At 36.3% G+C, this 17,524-nt stretch overlaps 1 protein-coding gene across 3 annotated transcripts in view; it reads left to right on the forward strand.

The window, feature by feature from the left end:
• The window catches only part of CDKAL1 (CDKAL1 threonylcarbamoyladenosine tRNA methylthiotransferase), a 374,946-nt gene that overhangs the window by 229,344 nt on the left and 128,078 nt on the right, over positions 1-17,524 (forward strand). For all 3 annotated transcript variants that reach the window (XM_002191079.7, XM_072924178.1, XM_030265571.4), the window contains 2 exons: positions 676-842; positions 16,051-16,196. In XM_002191079.7, coding sequence (XP_002191115.5) covers positions 676-842; positions 16,051-16,196 — 313 coding nt within the window. The remainder of the gene's footprint in view (positions 1-675; positions 843-16,050; positions 16,197-17,524) is intronic.

The following is a 17,524-nucleotide window of genomic DNA, read 5'->3' on the forward strand; positions in this document are numbered from 1 at the left end:
TCAGTGTTCAACGTTGCTATTTACAATATAAATCAACTGCACTACTTCCTAAGGTTCTGATTGCTGGAAAATGAAGCATTAACTGCCAGGAAACAGGTTTTCCCATATTCTCACTCGGTTGTGCAGTGGTCACTAATCTTTTCAACACAACATTAATATTGCATTGCTAATTGTATAATTTAAAGAATACAAGATTTTAATAGTTACTTCAGGAGGAATGTTAATCACAGTGCTTTACAGCTGGTTTTGCTCACTGGAAGCTTACCAGTTAATAAGCTAACTACTGTAATAACCATTAGTGCAAACTCTGCTTGGGTGATGTCTCTTGTGGTGTTTAATGAATTAGGCTCAAAAAATAAAACAGAGTATTAAACTTGTCTGACTTGCTGTAGAGGCAGCACAGAATTAGTCATTGGCTGTGAATGTTAATCACTCCACAGCAATGATAATTTACAGCATTGTTGTAGCACTCTTGTGCTCATAAAATGAACTTAATAACCCACTGCTACCCATGGGATAAGCCTTCCTTCTCCTTCCCTCCTCTTTGCAATTGAATACCCAGTCTGGCTGCATAATAGCCATGTGAAATACTGCATTTAAAAGAGTGAGCAGCTGTATGATAAAATAAACAGCTCTAAAACAGATTTGTTAATTATCTCTTTCTTTTATTCACAGAGGGTGTTTGTGAGATATGGCTGACCAGCGAAGACACAGGGGCTTATGGCAGAGACATTGGCACAGACCTCCCCAAGCTTCTGTGGAAGCTGGTTGAAGTTATTCCTGAGGGAGCTATGCTGAGGCTTGGCATGACAAACCCTCCCTATATTTTAGAGCATCTGGAGGTAAGGAAGAAAAGGAATCATTTATATGCTGACATGGACATTCATTGCGTGAGTCAGTATGGAGCCTTGTGTGAAATGTCTTTCATTTTAAGCAGTAACTTAAAAACGTAATAGACTTAAAATACATTTGCAACATTAGACTAACAGTGTAAAGCCATGTGCCTGACACAGCAAGTTACTGAGATAATGAGATCTTCAAGTAATTTTGGAATTACAATATTGCTGAGATCTCTGACACATAGGACTTTATTGTAGTGATTGTTCATTTGTGTGTATATCTAGTGTTTCCAAGACCTAAAGGAAATGTCATTTGCAAGTGATGGACTATGGGATTGAATTTTTCTTCCTTCTGCACCTCAGACAAATATTTTCAGAAACACTATATGGTGGTCTCACTCAGTGATGCAGTCATTATCGTATTTTTAACATGTTTAGAACTTGCATGATAAGAAATAGAAATGTAAGTGTATATCTGTGTTTAAAATAAATGTAACAAATTCAATGAAATGAGAAATATATAACAGTTTGAATTTGAAAGAGTAGCTTATTCATGCAGAGGAGGAAGTGAGTTTCTTCTGAAAGGTAGGTTGGTTTTGATAGTTTCTGTCACCAAATGAATTTATTGAAATTCCTAGAAATTGCCCACAGAATGAACATAACTGTAAAGAGGAGGAAAATAGGAGGGAAGGATGTAGTTGAAACTAAATTTTGTAGCCATGTGCATGTTTAATACCTAGATAAGTAGCTGGTATCCATGCTGCTTTCCCAAATATGATATAACATTAATAGTTACCTTGTGTTTTCTTAAGATGTCAAGGACAGTATTTTCTCATCAGAGTGCTGTAACTGCACCTTTGCCTTTTGTGGAAGCATGTGGGCCAGAGGAATCTCATCTTGGTAGGAATAAGCAGGTTTTCACTTCACCAGCTAAAGAATTTCAACTGCAGAAAGTTAAAAGAAAATTCCTGGGTTGTTATTTTATTCTTTATTTTAGCATACACTTCACTAAGTGAGATTTTTAACTCAGCACATTGAATAGGAGCCTTTAGGAAGCAGTGTGGTAGTGTGTTTTTGAGAATTTTCATTGTGTCTGGGACTCTTAGATCTGCCACAAGCTTTTCTTCTTTTTGTATTTTAATATTTTTCAGCATCTTGTACAAAAGCAAATCAAGCTTTTAGCAATTTTCACAGTTACTTCCTTTGCTTTCATTTTTAATTCACATTATTAAAAGTGTTTTGGCTTAGACTGCTGCTTTTGTCACAGCTGGTCATTGTATGAGTGTTCTCAAAGCTTTAAAAAAATAGAAAAATCAGTTGCTGTAAATAACAAACTGCTCTGCTGAGATAAGGGGCACACTTGATATAATCCAAGAAAAGTGGAAAGAATGTTGCTTTCCTTCAATCATAGTAAGTGTGAGCATGTCACAAATCTGTAAATTTATATCTAGTCTTTCTGTTGCTAAATTTTCCAGAAGGTGCTGTAGGTAAGACTTACTTTCTTATCAGACTCATATTTAGGAAAAGTACTCTTACTTCTTTGAAAATGCATCTTTAGGTGTCATGGCAAAGGCAGAGGAATTAATACAAACATATGGAAAATATGTGTCTTGAATGTTGCTAGGCAAAACATGTGTTTGTGTGCACCAGCCTTGTTGTGCAGTAGCAACATCTGCTGTTGCTCATCCTCTTCAGTGTTCCATACAGTTTCCAATTTATATGATTTTTCTAAAGATTATTTAATCACATTTTTGTGTTTCACGTGTGACCAAGAATCTCTGATCTTGAAATTTTGTGACATAATTTTGCTGATTTGTCAAACTAAATTACTGAATTTTTTTTTTTTTTTGCATTCTGCAATTTTATTTAGTCTCCTCTTCCAAGCTTACCCAGACTTTTCTTTGAATGATCACTGGAGAATGTAAGCAGTCTCCTGTACACATTTTCACTGAACAAAATAAACTTTTTATGGGCAATATGCTTTTAATTTTCCAGTTGAGGAAAGGGTAAAATTGTAATTTGTTTAAAAAACCAAAATTAAGTGAGAAGCTGATTAACCCTCATGTCAGTTGATTAGGATAAAATCCAGATATAGATATGTTATCTCCTAAGATATGAAGATGTGGTATGTGTTGTAAACGTATTTCACTAATTGTTTTAAAAGGATTTTAAAATTTTATTTAAAAATTTTATTGATTGATTGATTTTATTAATTGATTTTTAAACTGCATTTTATTAATTGATTTTTTTTTAAAGTCATCTTTCTAATTATGATGTTGTTGGCTTTCTGTGAAAAAAATTTACCTGGGAAAATGTACTAATCTTGTGTCACTTTTTGTATGCAATACAAAGGACAAAGTCATTCCAATAATGTATCTTTTTTAAAAGCCAGACATTTCTGGCATAAAATTGTACACATGCAACTGCTCGGCAGGGGTTTGTTTCACTTTCAAAATGATGTGTGGCATAGAGCAACAGTAGTCTTTTAAATGTAGAAATTAATTTTGAGATCTGGAGAGAGCTTCCCTAGATACTCAGCCTAAAAGCAAAAATTTGGATTTGTTCATTTTTCTTCCATATTTATTGGAGCTTACCTGCAGGTGAGAATGTTTCATTTGCCTCAGTGTCTAGGAATCAGTTTCATATTTTCTACTAAGTGGTAGCCAACAGCTCTGCTGTTCCACTGATAGAGGCCAGCACAAGGAGAGGAGGAGGAGGAAGACAACTTCCCCTGGGACAGGAGTGGTGGGATTAGAGCAGAGGAGGGGGCAAAGGAAAGCTGTGAGTGGTTATTGTTGGAATTTGTAGGTATTGATGATTCTGAGATTGTATAAAGTCTTTGTCTTTCTGCCTCATTGCTAAAGAAGAAGCCATAATTCATTTGTGCTGTTTTCAAGGTTGTTTATTCTTGCTTATCTATAACATGTTCTGCTGCCCTGCCGCAGGTCTGTCCTGCAGGGCAGCGTGCGGGGCTCTGCCCCTCAGTGGGATGTTACAAACATTATATACCAGAAACTACCTCTGCTATATTTACAATAATGTGCCAATATCTATCATCTACGTTGAACAGTGTGTCCCTAGCCTAAACTAATAGAAAAATGCTAATATTACAGTGAAACACAGAGGGCATGAAGAAGGAGAAAAAGGACAAGACACACCCAATTTCCTCTATCTTGTCTCCTTTGAACCCCTAATCTAGAAACCTAAAATTTTACTTCTGCACTCGTGCCACACTTAATTATTACTCATATCAAACACTCAGAGCTGGTAATTCATCCTGTAAGATTGAAAACTCTTTTCCATGGACAGAGATCAGAGACAGTGTCTCTTGGGGCTCTGTACAGGGGGGTTCCTGACCCCCTGCCAGGGTCCCAGGCCCTCCAGGGCAGCCAGAGGGAAGCCCTGGATTCCCACAGTTTATAATGGGCATTAACACTCTTAGGCTGGAAGGCTTGATAGATCTGGAGTCCTGGGCCAGTGACCATTTGAACTCAAGTTTGTTTCAGGTAGGGAGTCAGTTTAGTCAGTTTAAGTTGTCACCTTCAGGTACTGCTGTCAGAAAAATGCTATTCTGTACTTAAAGATGTTTGTCATTTCAGAGGATACTGTTAATCTCAAGAAAATCCTTACTATGCTTGTGTTGTGCAGTCTGACATTTTAGTACTTCAGATTTGATTCATTAAATATGGTGGTAGTAGTGCCTGTGTAGCATGAATAGTCTTGGGATGAGAAGCAAACACATTTTCAAATTATAAATTCTGCATTCACTTGGGCATTCTTGTCCAAAGAGAAAGATATGACTATAAAACATTGCATGGAACCATGCAATGTTTTATAGTCATGCAAAATATTAAAAACTTTTTGGCATGCTGGATGCTAATCTATGTTGTTACTAAAAGAACCTTTATCATAATTATTCAGGGTATAATCTAAAGTACTAGATTTTTTTATCTGCTGTTTTCTTTAGAAAACAGATGATGTCTGTGCTTGTATTAGTGCACAGTATGAAGTATTAAGGGCAGATGGGGAAAACACAGAATTTGGTAGTGAAGCCACAATATCTAAATTTCGATATCGTACATTTTGGAGTCTTTACTTCAAAATAAATGTAATTCTCTTAATTAAACTTTCCCACTACCTGTGATGCAAAGCTGTTTGAAAGACATACCAGTAGTTTGAATCTGGCTGTTTCCACCCATGTGGATGGAGTACATTCATGATGAACTTGGAGTATGGCTAGATTTCCTTGGAAGCTAATTTAGTTTGTCTAATACAAAATTCACCCCAGGCTGAATGAACCAATGGCTGTGAAGAGGGCATGGGGAACTGCATTTTAAAATTTCACTGCTGCTTTCAGTGGGCATGTCAAAGTGAACACAGCACTGGCAGAACTTCTCCAGCGTGAGGTTTGTTGTTATGACAGGGAGAATTATTTGGTGTGTTCAAAGAAACTGAAGGACCAGAGACTCAAATTCTTGGTCGTGGTATTAAGATTGAGAAAGAAGTTGGAGTTTGGCTGACCTGCAGGAGACATCCTCAGTTTTTCTCTCAGAGAAAACCTGTCTAAGCAATGGAGGTAGTACTGCATTTTCCAAAGTGCTCTCACAGTCTAGCAGTGTTTGGATGGATACACCCATGAAGCATATAGCTTGCTTATTTCAAGGTTGATCTCCAACTGAGATTTTGAGACACACCCTTGCCTGGTGTCTGTCCTATCTTGAAATGTTGATGCAACATGACGTTGAGGAAAACTTGGTATTTTATCTACATGGAAGATGATTTCAATAAACAGACATGGACTATGGCCAGGGAAAAATAATTTGCCCCAGATTTTTTTTTTTTTTAAATAATATGAAGGAAAAGGTTAGTGTTAGAATACATTATATAGTACTAGAAAAACCTGCAAGGAGTGTATGTGTATGTGGTTACCTTGTGTGTTCTTGCCCATTTGTCTTTGCACAGAGCTACTGCTCTAGTTACACACACTGCCATATGTCAAAGATTTTGTCACCCCATGGCATCAACATGTAGCAAAAGTACATAAGGAATACACCCTGCTTTAGAGGTAACCTCCAGACATTTTTTCCTGTCCTATTATGAAGCTACTCGCTAGTGCTCTGGTGAGACAGTGTTTAACATCCACTTTCAGTGACTGATGGAGAGGGAGGGCTGGGAAAAATACATTAAAGCAATGGTAGCAGATAAACGATGAATGGGAATTAGTCTGAAAAGTAAAAAATAAGGTGCAATGTATAGCAGCTTGAAATTAATGTTCATGGCATAGTGTTAGATACTGATTTTGCCTTGACTGCATTTCATTTTTCCTTAGGTTGAAACTTAATTTTCTTTTCAAGTATCCATGGCTCTGTCCAAATCACAAGGGACTCTAGATCATCCAGACTGTAAAAGGGCAGGGACTCACATCTCAGCCTTAGCTCGCCTCCTTCATGGATTTAACATAATCCCAGAGTTGTCTGGGATTTTAGTTCGGCACTTTGTGTGAGTGATGAGATGCTTCCAAATCTGTATAAAGGAGGCAGTTCACACCTGCCATTCCCGTAAGTGCTTAATTTCACATGACTAGATGAGTAGTCGTCTTTGTCACCTGTCAAAATGAGTCTGTCTCAAACCATACTATATGCCATCTGTGGGCTGTATCTCCGTTATTAATTCAGGACATTTGAGTGATACACCAGCCATTGAGATGGAGTCTGCATGGCAGCAGAGCCTTTAAATGCAGAAGGTATGCCAAGTGTAGCACGAGCTGCAGTAGTATTTCTTTGCTCTTTTGCTTTGATTTTTCATGTCAGCTTGGTGTTTATGTTTCTTAACCTCATTGAAGCTGATACCCTACAGATGGCTCCCTCAAACATGTCCTGACACAGCACAAAGGAAATTGTTATCGTATTACAGTAAAATTACTAATTCACTTTTCTTTTTTCTCTGTTGTCCTTTTTTTCCTCTGAGTGCACCAAGCATTTTTAAGCGTTGTGCATAAGCTCAAGTTTTGAATAACCTCGAGTGTAAGCTAATTTGAAATGCATTTAAAAAGGGAATAATATGCACACATTCCTCAATGGCAAATAAAAGGGCAGCATAATTTCAAGAATTAAAAGGACTTTAGGGCATGTATTTGCTTTGTTTCTAGTATTATTTTTTGTCATTTTCATAGACTGCTGCTTTTGAAAGTGCCAATTAAAATCTGTTGATTTGACCAGAAAAAATGAAAACTGCAGCATACATTTAAATAAATGAATAGTTAAGCCCCTGACTTCTTATTACTGTGAGTTTTATAGTGTTTTTTACTCGATGGACCATGCAACTTTTTCTTGCTGTAATTACAAAGTTGTCTCTATGCAAACTGTGTCTGTTTTGTTAGCAGTATAATTAAAAGGAACCTCAGATACTAAAGGGAGGTGGATGGGGCAATTGCTTCCGTCCTCCTGAAAAAAAAAAAAGGTGAGGTATGAAGGGATGTTTACTATTTCCTTTGGTAGTATGTTAAATGCTTTTTTGTCCTATGGAAGCTGTATTTGCATCTTTGCTTACTCTGTGTATTTCTGTTTTTTATTTTTTAGTACTAAAATAATCTGTCTTTTCTGTTCTTCTTCTCAAAGGATTCTTTGTCTTTGGGGTTTCAAGTATAGCACATTTCCTTTAAATTACTCCTTAACACATAGTGTCATGGGAGCATGAGCTCACCCCAGAGTCAATGTACTTTTTTATATTATGGAGTTGGGAAATGGATGAATCTCTGCTGTGCTTTGGGATACATTTTGTCATGCCATTTCCTCTAATCCAGAATTTTAACATCTCATACACAGCAGATCCTAACGTCTGTAAATGCTTGGTGACATGTTAGTTTCCAGCTGGTAGAATATGATTTGGCCTGATAAATGTCAAAATAAGAACCCATTTTTCTCTTCCTGAAGGTTTTATGCTGTATTTGTGAATATTGGGTTCTCTCAAAAACCTTAGCAAATTGGTAGCTTTGAACAATAAAGTTTCCTTCCAGACAACATGGAAGGGAATATTTGTGTTGTTGAGAATGAAGCTCATGTTCTTTATAACACTAGTTGAAAAATGCTTTGAGATACATAAAAACTGGCTTTATTTATGCACAAAATTCAGTTTTCCATCATGACAGAATATTTTATGCATGCATCTAGTGCTCTTCTATATTTAATAATCTGTGAATAAAAACTGGTATTGCAAAAAGGGTTTAACATTAAGTAGCACACTGCTTGACCAGTTAAATCTGTGCATATTAGTTGTACCTTAATTATGATTTGCTCATATGAATGTTGCTTTTGCTTGTTAGACTGCCTGAGAATGAAGAGTATTTAAATGCAGACAGATCCACACTCAATCTTGTGCTGAGTGTCAGGCTGTCTGTCAATTACTTACAATACTGTCTCATCCCAGCAGTCCTTGGGAGCTGGAGCTTATTTCTGGTGAATTACTAGGAGAAAATAAAAATCACCAGTAATTGAGCAATATGTTTAAAGAATGGGAAATGCATATATGAGATAGTGCATTTGTGCTAAATAAAAGTAGGATTTTTATCAGTTGCTGTGTGCTTCAAGGCATTGAGGTAGAAGCTATTGTCAAATGTAGAGCTTGCATAACAAAATGTGCCATCTTCTTTTAATATTTCTGCCTTCATTGTTAAACAAATAGCATCTCACTTTCCTAGTTATTTATATTATAATAAGTAAAGTTCTACCAACTACTCTCCATGCTGTTTCAAAAGCTTCTATTTAGTTTAGATGCATAAACCCTTTTGTTTTCTTTGATAGATGAGCTGTCACATTCCCTGTGCTTTGCAGCATCATCTACATAATCTTCAGTAAGACTGCTTGCTTCGTTAGGCTTTGGCATTTGTTTAAAAAAAAAGGTTGATTTTCTTGAGGTAAAGATTTTCTTTAAAAATGAGAAAAAGAAAATACGTTGTGTTCTAGAAACTTCAATAAAACTGCACATTATGTTGTTGTACCACTGTTAATCAAGGAAAAAAATGTAAAATCTCTTTTCATTCTTGAATTCAATTGGTTTAGTTCTGTTAAATGTGCAAGGGTTACTGAAAAATGTAAATTCTACTATATAAATCTTGTTGTTATGGTTTGGAATATTTTGATTCTATTTTACTATGAAATTTAGGTCAGCTCACAAAAGAAAGTGATAGTATTTGCCTAAAGGTTTAAGTTTTGATTAAAACCGCCCGCTATTTTCTTTCCACTGGAACCTGCTAAAGCAGTTGCTATTTCAGATATCGTACTTGCTTGTTTGAAATGAAGGGAAACAATAGAGAGACTCCCTGGCACTGCCCTGTCTTGGTATAGATGAGCTCTGGAGGGGTGTGCAATTCATTCTATGTCTTCCCTCTGAGCAGAAAGCATCAATTCTTTTATATCCTATGGGATTCTCATTTTTGAGCTGGAGAATAAATTCATAGTATCGATGAAACTAGTAATTCATTTCACTCAGCTTCCTGAAGACAAAAAGGTAGTGTGACAATCCTACTTGCCTATTGTGTGTGCTTCTCTATGCTTTAATTAATTTTCAAGGTTTTATTAGCATAAAGTATGATTGAGACAGAGAGTTATTTAAAGTAGCAGTGTGCTGTTGCAATAAATCACCTTTTTAGGGACCTTCCCAATAGGTGTTTCTAGTACATATTAGAAAAAGGAGTAATAATTTACTTCTGGAAAAAAATATTTCATTTGAGGAGTGCTTAATGATGAGAAATTAGAGAGGACCATAGAGAAAATTTAAAAAAGAGTGTATTTTCTTGCATGTCAGAATTAATAATTTCACAAGTAATTAGTATTAGCTCTTTGGTTGGCTGGTTTGAAGTCATTAAACCATTGCTCTAACCATTAATGAAATGTACACTTTACCTTAAAGTGAATCAATTTTTGGAACTGGACAAAAAGCACTCTGAAGCTCCACAAAAGGCTCTTTAGGATTGCAATGATAGCTGCTGCAGCAGCAATAAAAGTTCTCATCTTTGAAACAGAGAACCATTTTCTCATCTTTGAATGACTGAACCATTTTCCTGCATGGTGTACAGAAATTAGTGTGGTATTAATGCTGAAGGTGTCACTGAATCAGCTCTGTTTTGGGGACGTGGAGACTCAGATGTACTTCGGCTCATGGCCCGTCACAGGCTGAGTAATAATCAATCCTCCCAAAGGAGTTGCTGATGCTTAACATTTTACCCAATGTGAAGTCAGTCTGCTTTAATATTGGAAGCAAATTGTATTAGGGATGCCAGCTTGCTTATTGTGAAGAATTTCAGGAACCAAGGTTTAAGACATCTGTACTGGGAGTTACTGGTTTTGTCAGAAAATGAGAATAAATGTGAAAAAACTTCTATGCAAGAATTTTTTTTTTTATCCTTGGATATAACATGTATAATCTTGTAAAGAACCATATCTACCTGTTAACAGAAAAGGTGAATTCTTGATATTTTTGTGTTTACAAATCAGGTACCTAGCATATTTGGTGCTGTGTGTTTCCTTTGTGCACTGACTCATGGGAAGAGATGTGACAAACTTCAGCTGAAGCTTTGGACTGTGAAATACTGTCATTGTATTGTGACATTATCTGAATATCACTTCTCGTGCAGGAACTTGAGTTAGCTTGTGCTCTTATTTAATAAAGGAAGATGTGGCAAGCTCTTCAAGGCCCGTTAGGTGGTTTTGGTATGGCATGGTTTGCCATGTTTTTTTTAAGAGGGGCTTAATACATATTAAGTTGTAAGGGAAGAAAAAATAGCTAGCTATGGTTTGCCTATTTTCTGAGGCTAGAAGCAGCAGAGAGATCCCACACCTAGGAGAACAGCTGGGAGCAGCCAGGGCTGAGCATATGACTCTCATGGCTCGTTTTCCTATCAGCAAATCACAGCTTGCAGTCTGGTTTATATCCACTTCCAAGGGTGGCCTGAGCTAATACCAGTTTTCTGTTTGGTAATGTAGAAGGCATTTTTCCCATATGGCAGAACAGATTTTTGCCCTCCATCTGGCAAACCAAAGATTTGATTTTAAGGTTCAAATTACATTGGCTAGAATTGCATGGGCCCTAACTGCTCCAGTGTGACCTGCCTTTATCCTAATGACCAGATAAAGACCTGAGCATGTCACGTCATGTTACGTGGGGGTAGGGGTTGCCACTAAGCTTGCCCATCGTGTGGCTTCAGTTCATCTCCCTCGGTTCATACACAGATGGGGGAGAGGCATTGCCTTCCAACCAGTGTCCTCAGGGACATCCCACATGTTCTTAGTTTTTTAAAGCCCCATTACTCACAGGTGGTGGGAAGTGCAGGGAGAGTTCCCTGTTCATTCATTTTAACAAAACTGCTCTGGGCTTTCCAGACTGGATCATAACTGTGTCATCATTCCCATGCCTGCATCGCAAGATCATAGCTGTTCCTGAGCTGAACTGCAGCAGAGGAATTTATAAAATGGGCCACAGCCACTTTTCATGCAGACTGTGCTGGTGGTAGCACCTCTCAGCTTCTGAAAGACAACAGTCAGCAGACACCCCTTGTGACATACCCCAAAATAGTATCTGCCACAAAGGGGTGAAGTTTTGAGGGAGTGCCATTTTGTCATGTTTCCATATGGATGAGGATTTCTTTGGGCTTCTCTGCCGGCAGAGGACAAAATCCTTTTGCTAGCAAGCAAGCTATTCACATTGTTGTGACTCAAATATAAGACAGAATTCAAATACTTGGATTTTTGCCTGCTTTAGGTAAGGGGAAAGAATTGCTGTCCGAACAGCTTGCTGGGACTGACATAAAGATGCACAGATATTGATGTTTATTGTCTCTGCAATTTTCTATGGTTGCACGTGGTGTCATTGCAAACAGGAGTTGTGATTTTCTGGTTGGATGGTTAAATTTGTGTATTGTAATTGCTAGGATAAAATACATTGACTAGATAGAAATCTTTTTGGTAATGTGCTTTGTATTCTAATGTATTCCAGCTGCTAAGGACTGGGAAAAAATATTTCATATGTGATCAGTATCCTAAAGGATGTTTCACATACAATGTTATTTTCCAAATGTAGATGACACCTATTTTTGTAGTAGCGGGTTAAAACAAATTGTGCTACTTTTTGACCTTTTTGTTCCTACATGATATTTCATTTTTGTGTAGTACATCCCTTCATTCATAGACACATATCAGATTCCAGGGAATAGTGAGAAAAGGCAATCAGCTGTTTGAGTCGTGATGAAAGAAAGTTTTTTCACAGTGATATAGTTTCAGAATGTTGTTCATTTATTGTTTCCAGCTGGAAATAAAATTCTAGATTGTTTTTCTTCTAACTGAAATGTGTAATTATACCTAGTAATGCAGAGCACTTCAGAAAAAAAAAATATATAATTATAAAAAAAGCAACAGGAAACAGATGTTAAGCTTAGAATGTTGAGAGATGATGAAGTAAAAATATGCATTATCCTATGATGTCCTTCAAATACTCTTCGGGATACTAACTAATAGTTTCATTCAGTGATGAAATCTGGTATTCTTTGTGCAATCTGTAGTATAGGAAAATCTGTCAGCATTGACTAAATATGACTGTTAAGCGCAGAGTAGTTGTAATTTAATCAAACCTATGTAGCAAAAACTTCAGTGTTATTTTGGTGGTAGGGAGGATGAAAGATAAGACTGGAACAGTCTTACCTTAAAGCTGCAGGTTAGAATGTGATATTTCTATCTGAACAGTGCAAAGTTTGGAAGATTGATTTATCCAGATTTCTGATGCAATCATCCAAAGCTTTTGTTTAATTCATTATTCTGTTTCCTTCTAAACAGCTCATTCAGAATTTCTGGTTATAAAAGGTAAATTTAAGACCACCAGCAGTACTTAAAAGGGAATGACAATGAAACAGTGGGTCATCAGGTATTTCAGACTTGCATTTGGTGTGTTAGTAATTTGTGTTGTGCTAAATTCACAAAGTTAATCGTTAAAATCCTCAAGTACCTGATGGGAAATCAGTTTATCAGGAGGACCTTTGATTCTAAGCACGTACAGTGAATTTTATATAGCTTTCGATACAGAAAGCAAGCAAAGAAAGGAGTTCATAGTATAAAGAGCTGTTTGCAACCTCCTCATCTCTAGAAGGAGCTTTGACTGTCCAGAACATTCCTGAATCCCGTGACCACAGCAGCTAGGCTGTGTTAGTGTTCCCAGACAGACCGTGCGTGTATTGTATGTGAATTCCTGATACACATGACAAGCAATTTTCTTTCTACAGAATGCCAGTTCTTTTGATATCTTTCTGAACCAAAATGATGCAGTGGAATAGTTGATAATGCGTTTGAGCTTACAGCTGTAGCTTTTACTGTATGCAGGGACCTGTAGTGATAGTTGAAAAAGTTCAGTTAATTAATGCCAGGCATTTTTCATCCCTTTGGTACAAACCAAGGGTAATTACTTTAAATGACAGCAGTTGTGTTCTTAATCTTGAAAGTTATTGACAACAGTGATCGCAGAAAACATATGTTTTCTTTCTTTTACATGGGGGATAACTGGAAGTAGCAATTCTGATTAGTCTTGTTTAACAGTGGCTGTTGGACACCATTGCTTTAGTTCTTCTTACAGGAAGTGCAGTGCAAAGCTCCCTCTTGGCCATATTGCCCTCAAAGAGATCAACTATGAGACCAGCAGGATTCTGCATGTTACTGTCAGATCAGCAGCTATTGGCTTTGGGGTTGGTTGGGTGCTTTGGTTTTTCTGAATCCTCTGAGTAAGAAAGCACCTTTTGGATTTAAGAGTTTGGTTTTCATTTTCATACTTCACCATAACATTTTCATTGTTTAAGGTGAATATGAGAAATAAAATAAACATTTTCATATAACTAGAGATTTTCCACATTTGTGACTTCAAAATCAAAACTTTGTGGTAAAACAAGGTAAGGTTTTTTAAAATCTAATATTTCTATCGCAAACAGACACAGTGAATCTGTTTGGATTTTTGTTCTATCAAATGATTCTCAGCTTTACAAAAGCTGGAATAAAATAACAGTTTTGTATCTAGAAATTCTAATAAAATATTTATTATTTTTAAAAAGAACTCACAAACTGATCTCATATTGAAGTGTCTGTTATTCAGAAGATGCAAAGTTTGAGTGGAGTGGCAAAGATTTGTTTTACCTATATCATAGGGTGAGTTATTTTTAAGAACTTGGCAGATTTAGAAACATGTTATGAAACATGACTTTCATTGGTTCCTTATATCATAAATATGTTTTTGAAAATTGAATAAAGTACTTGGAACCAAGAGATAAGCAGAATAATAGACTTGTGATCCATAGCTTAATTTTCAGCTCTTATTTCCTATATTTTAGAAACATATTTGATTACTGATAAATAGAAAAACCACAGATGACTACAAGGATGCTTAATATAAATTACATTCGCAAGATCTCTAAAGCTTAAAAAAAATAAGGTTTTATGTACATGTTCCATGCTATTTCGTTTTTGAAAATATATTCTAGCTGAACATCTTCAATTGTTAAGGGCACGGATATGTATAGTTCCATTTGAATTGGATACAAAATTTGTGTGGATGTTTGGTGGCCTTTTCTTCACTGTTTTTTCATGAAACAAGCTATCTCCAGCTTCCACTGAGAGCCAGGTTCAGTGCACACAGCCTTTCTGTGTATCGAATTGTGTTCAATTGTGTGTATCAAATGGAGTTTACATACCTGAGATGGAATAGCTGTTGCCTTGAATAATGTAACCACTTCTCTTAGTTTAGACATTTATGTAATAGGATCTTAGACAGAAAGTTTCAAGACTGCTTCCAGAAGCGATTTGATAGAGTTTCAGGTTTGGTACACATCTGTTTGTCAGATGAAAAGTGAGTATCAAGAGAACATTTTCTCTTCTTGTTCTAGAAATCAGTGCTTTTAAAAGCTGAGTTCCTGCAAATGAAAAGGCAGGAGCATGTCTGCCTTCTTTTTGAACAATCTAGGCCAGCCTTGTAGAAATACAGAGAGAAAATCTAGATGTGTAACTAATATTGCTGATTAATGGTCTGGAAGAATTTGTAAATAGTTGCATCTCAAAATGTAAATATGGCCGCAGTATGTGTTGTCAGACAGAGTATCTGTGCCATCAGAAAAAACAGGAGAGATGGCCTGAGTGAGCCTGGCTGGAGAACACAGAATGCACTGGCAGAAGAGCAGTGCTCAGTCCCAGGCCATTTCCTGAATGGCCACAGCTCAGGGAGAAAGGGAAAACCATATGTGAAGACCTGGTTGTTCATGGAATATGGTTCTTTGTCCAAGTTCACTTATTTGTTGCAGGACAAAGATTAACAAGCAGTATGGTACCATATTGCACGCAGTCTCAATGCTGGTTGGTTTCAACTTTACAGAATACTTAAACTTTGTTGCTTGACTTTATGTCCTTAATTGGTTAGATAATAAAAATGAGAGAAATTGGACCACCACCATATTCTATTCTCTGTCTCACATTCCTTCACCTTGCCAAGCTTCTGTTGGGGGATTAGCTTGGCTTTCATTAGGAGGTTTGGTTTTGCATTTTGCTATTACCTTTACTCTTGTTTTTTTTCTATGACTTTTTGCATTTGTATAAAATGTATCACATCCTCTGTCTCTTTCCAAGCTGTCACTCCAGTTTTAAGCTGCCCCTTGATTAATTCTATTCATATTATAGCCAAGCACTTTTAATTTCAGTCCTTTTCTCTGAAGTAACACAGGTAACATTTCAGACCAGTATTGGAACATGTTTGCAAGTGATGAGTGGTACCTTAATTAGCAACTAGCAAACTTTAAGGATGCTCCAAGTATAGTCATTCTCATTTTGATATCTGAGAAGTTACTTCATTCCAACAAGAAAGCAGCCCATCTTCTGAAAACAGCACTGTCTGAAATCACCAATCTTCATAATACTTTGCCTGTAAAATTTTCTTGTAATTGTGTAATCAATACTACACGGGGAATATGATCCCTATCTCAAAGGAAATTCAATTTCATTGCCTTCTTCTTATTTTCTCCTAAGAAAGTTGCCTCCAGATATTTTCACCTGTCCCCACTGTATCAAACTGGGCTGGGGCAATTTAATGTTATTTGGGTTTTAGAAGTATTGCTGGTACTTACCCCATATATTAATCTGAGATTTCTGTGTTATTTTCATAATGCTTTAAGGCTTCTTTTTTGTTTAATAACTCATAGGAAATGGCCAAGATTCTCAATCATCCAAGAGTATATGCTTTTCTGCACATACCAGTCCAGTCAGCCTCTGACAGTGTGCTCATGGACATGAAAAGAGAATACTGTGTGGCAGACTTCAAACAAGTAGTGGATTTCCTTAAAGAAAAGTAAGTCTACTAATAATTGAGAAAATGACAGTGTTGGGTTTGTTGCAATGTCAAGAACATGTGTCTGAAAACAAAATTATTTGCAACTTCATAATTAAGGTATGAAAAAAATGAGATCCTTTAAGCTTTCAAAGTCTTTGAGTTTTCTATAATCCCCTTGATGTGGTTAGCCCCTATGCTTGAGCTTTTATAAGCATCTTAAATCTCTGCATGACATGCTTTTAATTTGTCAATATATTCCTAATCTTTTTAAAAAAATGCATTCTTAAATTATTTTTATACATAAACTACTATATATAGATTGCTTGAAGTTGGAGTTACTGAAGTTGTCTTTAATGTGGCTTTTGAGCATTGCACACTTGGTGTATTGGAGATGATACAGCTCTAGCAAATGTAAATGGCTTGCTTTTGCTTTTGTTTGTTCTAATAAGTATTTTATGTCCTATATCTTATGCAATTTTACATCAACACAGTAACACTGTAATCTTGCTTAGGAGACTGATGAGTTCTAGGTTAATTTCCCTTAACAACAGAGCTAATTGTGAGAAGTGAAAGAATGTATCATTAATGTATTGCTTATGCTGACACCAAGATGAAAGTCACATCTACCTGCAAAGCTTTTGTAACTATAAGTAATAATTTCATATCCAAGGAAGTATTTTCTTAGATTTTAAAAAGTTAATAGTGACATATTTTGTTGGATATTTCTGCACTGATTGTCCAAAAAACATCTTTCTGGAGAATCATTTCTGACACTTGTTTGGCTACTTTCTCTCTTTCTGCTTCCTTTGCTTGTGTGCTTGTTCAATGACTAAAGACAGTGACATTGTACCTTTGACTCTTACCTTGCATTAAAATACTAGTACATCAAACCAATCAAATTTTCATAATAATCCTCATAATCAGTTTTTTGTGATAATTGAAAAGTTGAAAAGTCTAGCTATGTAAAACATGTCATCTAATAGCTGCATGAGAATTATAATATGTAGGAAGGAAAGCTGACTGTGACACAATAGAATCTGTTTTGCAAACTGAATGTGTAATTTGTAGGACATTCCTATGCATTTAGGACAAGTGATGGAAATGGGGCTGCTTGTCTTCATACAGGTTGATTTGCATTAATTTTCCATCACAAACAATGCCCATGAATTCTTGGCACCAAATTTCATGTGACTGTAGATCAGTGTTAGTTTTTAATTAACAGATGTATTGTATTCCCACATATCTTAAGTGGAACTGTGTTAGTTTATGTCTTAGTTGACTTGGAGTGGATTCATTATTCTCTTCAATAGTTTTAGCATTGGAAGCTATTATCATAACAGCAGCTA

Source organism: Taeniopygia guttata, chromosome 2 (genome assembly GCF_048771995.1).
Source record: "Taeniopygia guttata chromosome 2, bTaeGut7.mat, whole genome shotgun sequence".
Taxonomy (NCBI): domain Eukaryota; kingdom Metazoa; phylum Chordata; class Aves; order Passeriformes; family Estrildidae; genus Taeniopygia; species Taeniopygia guttata.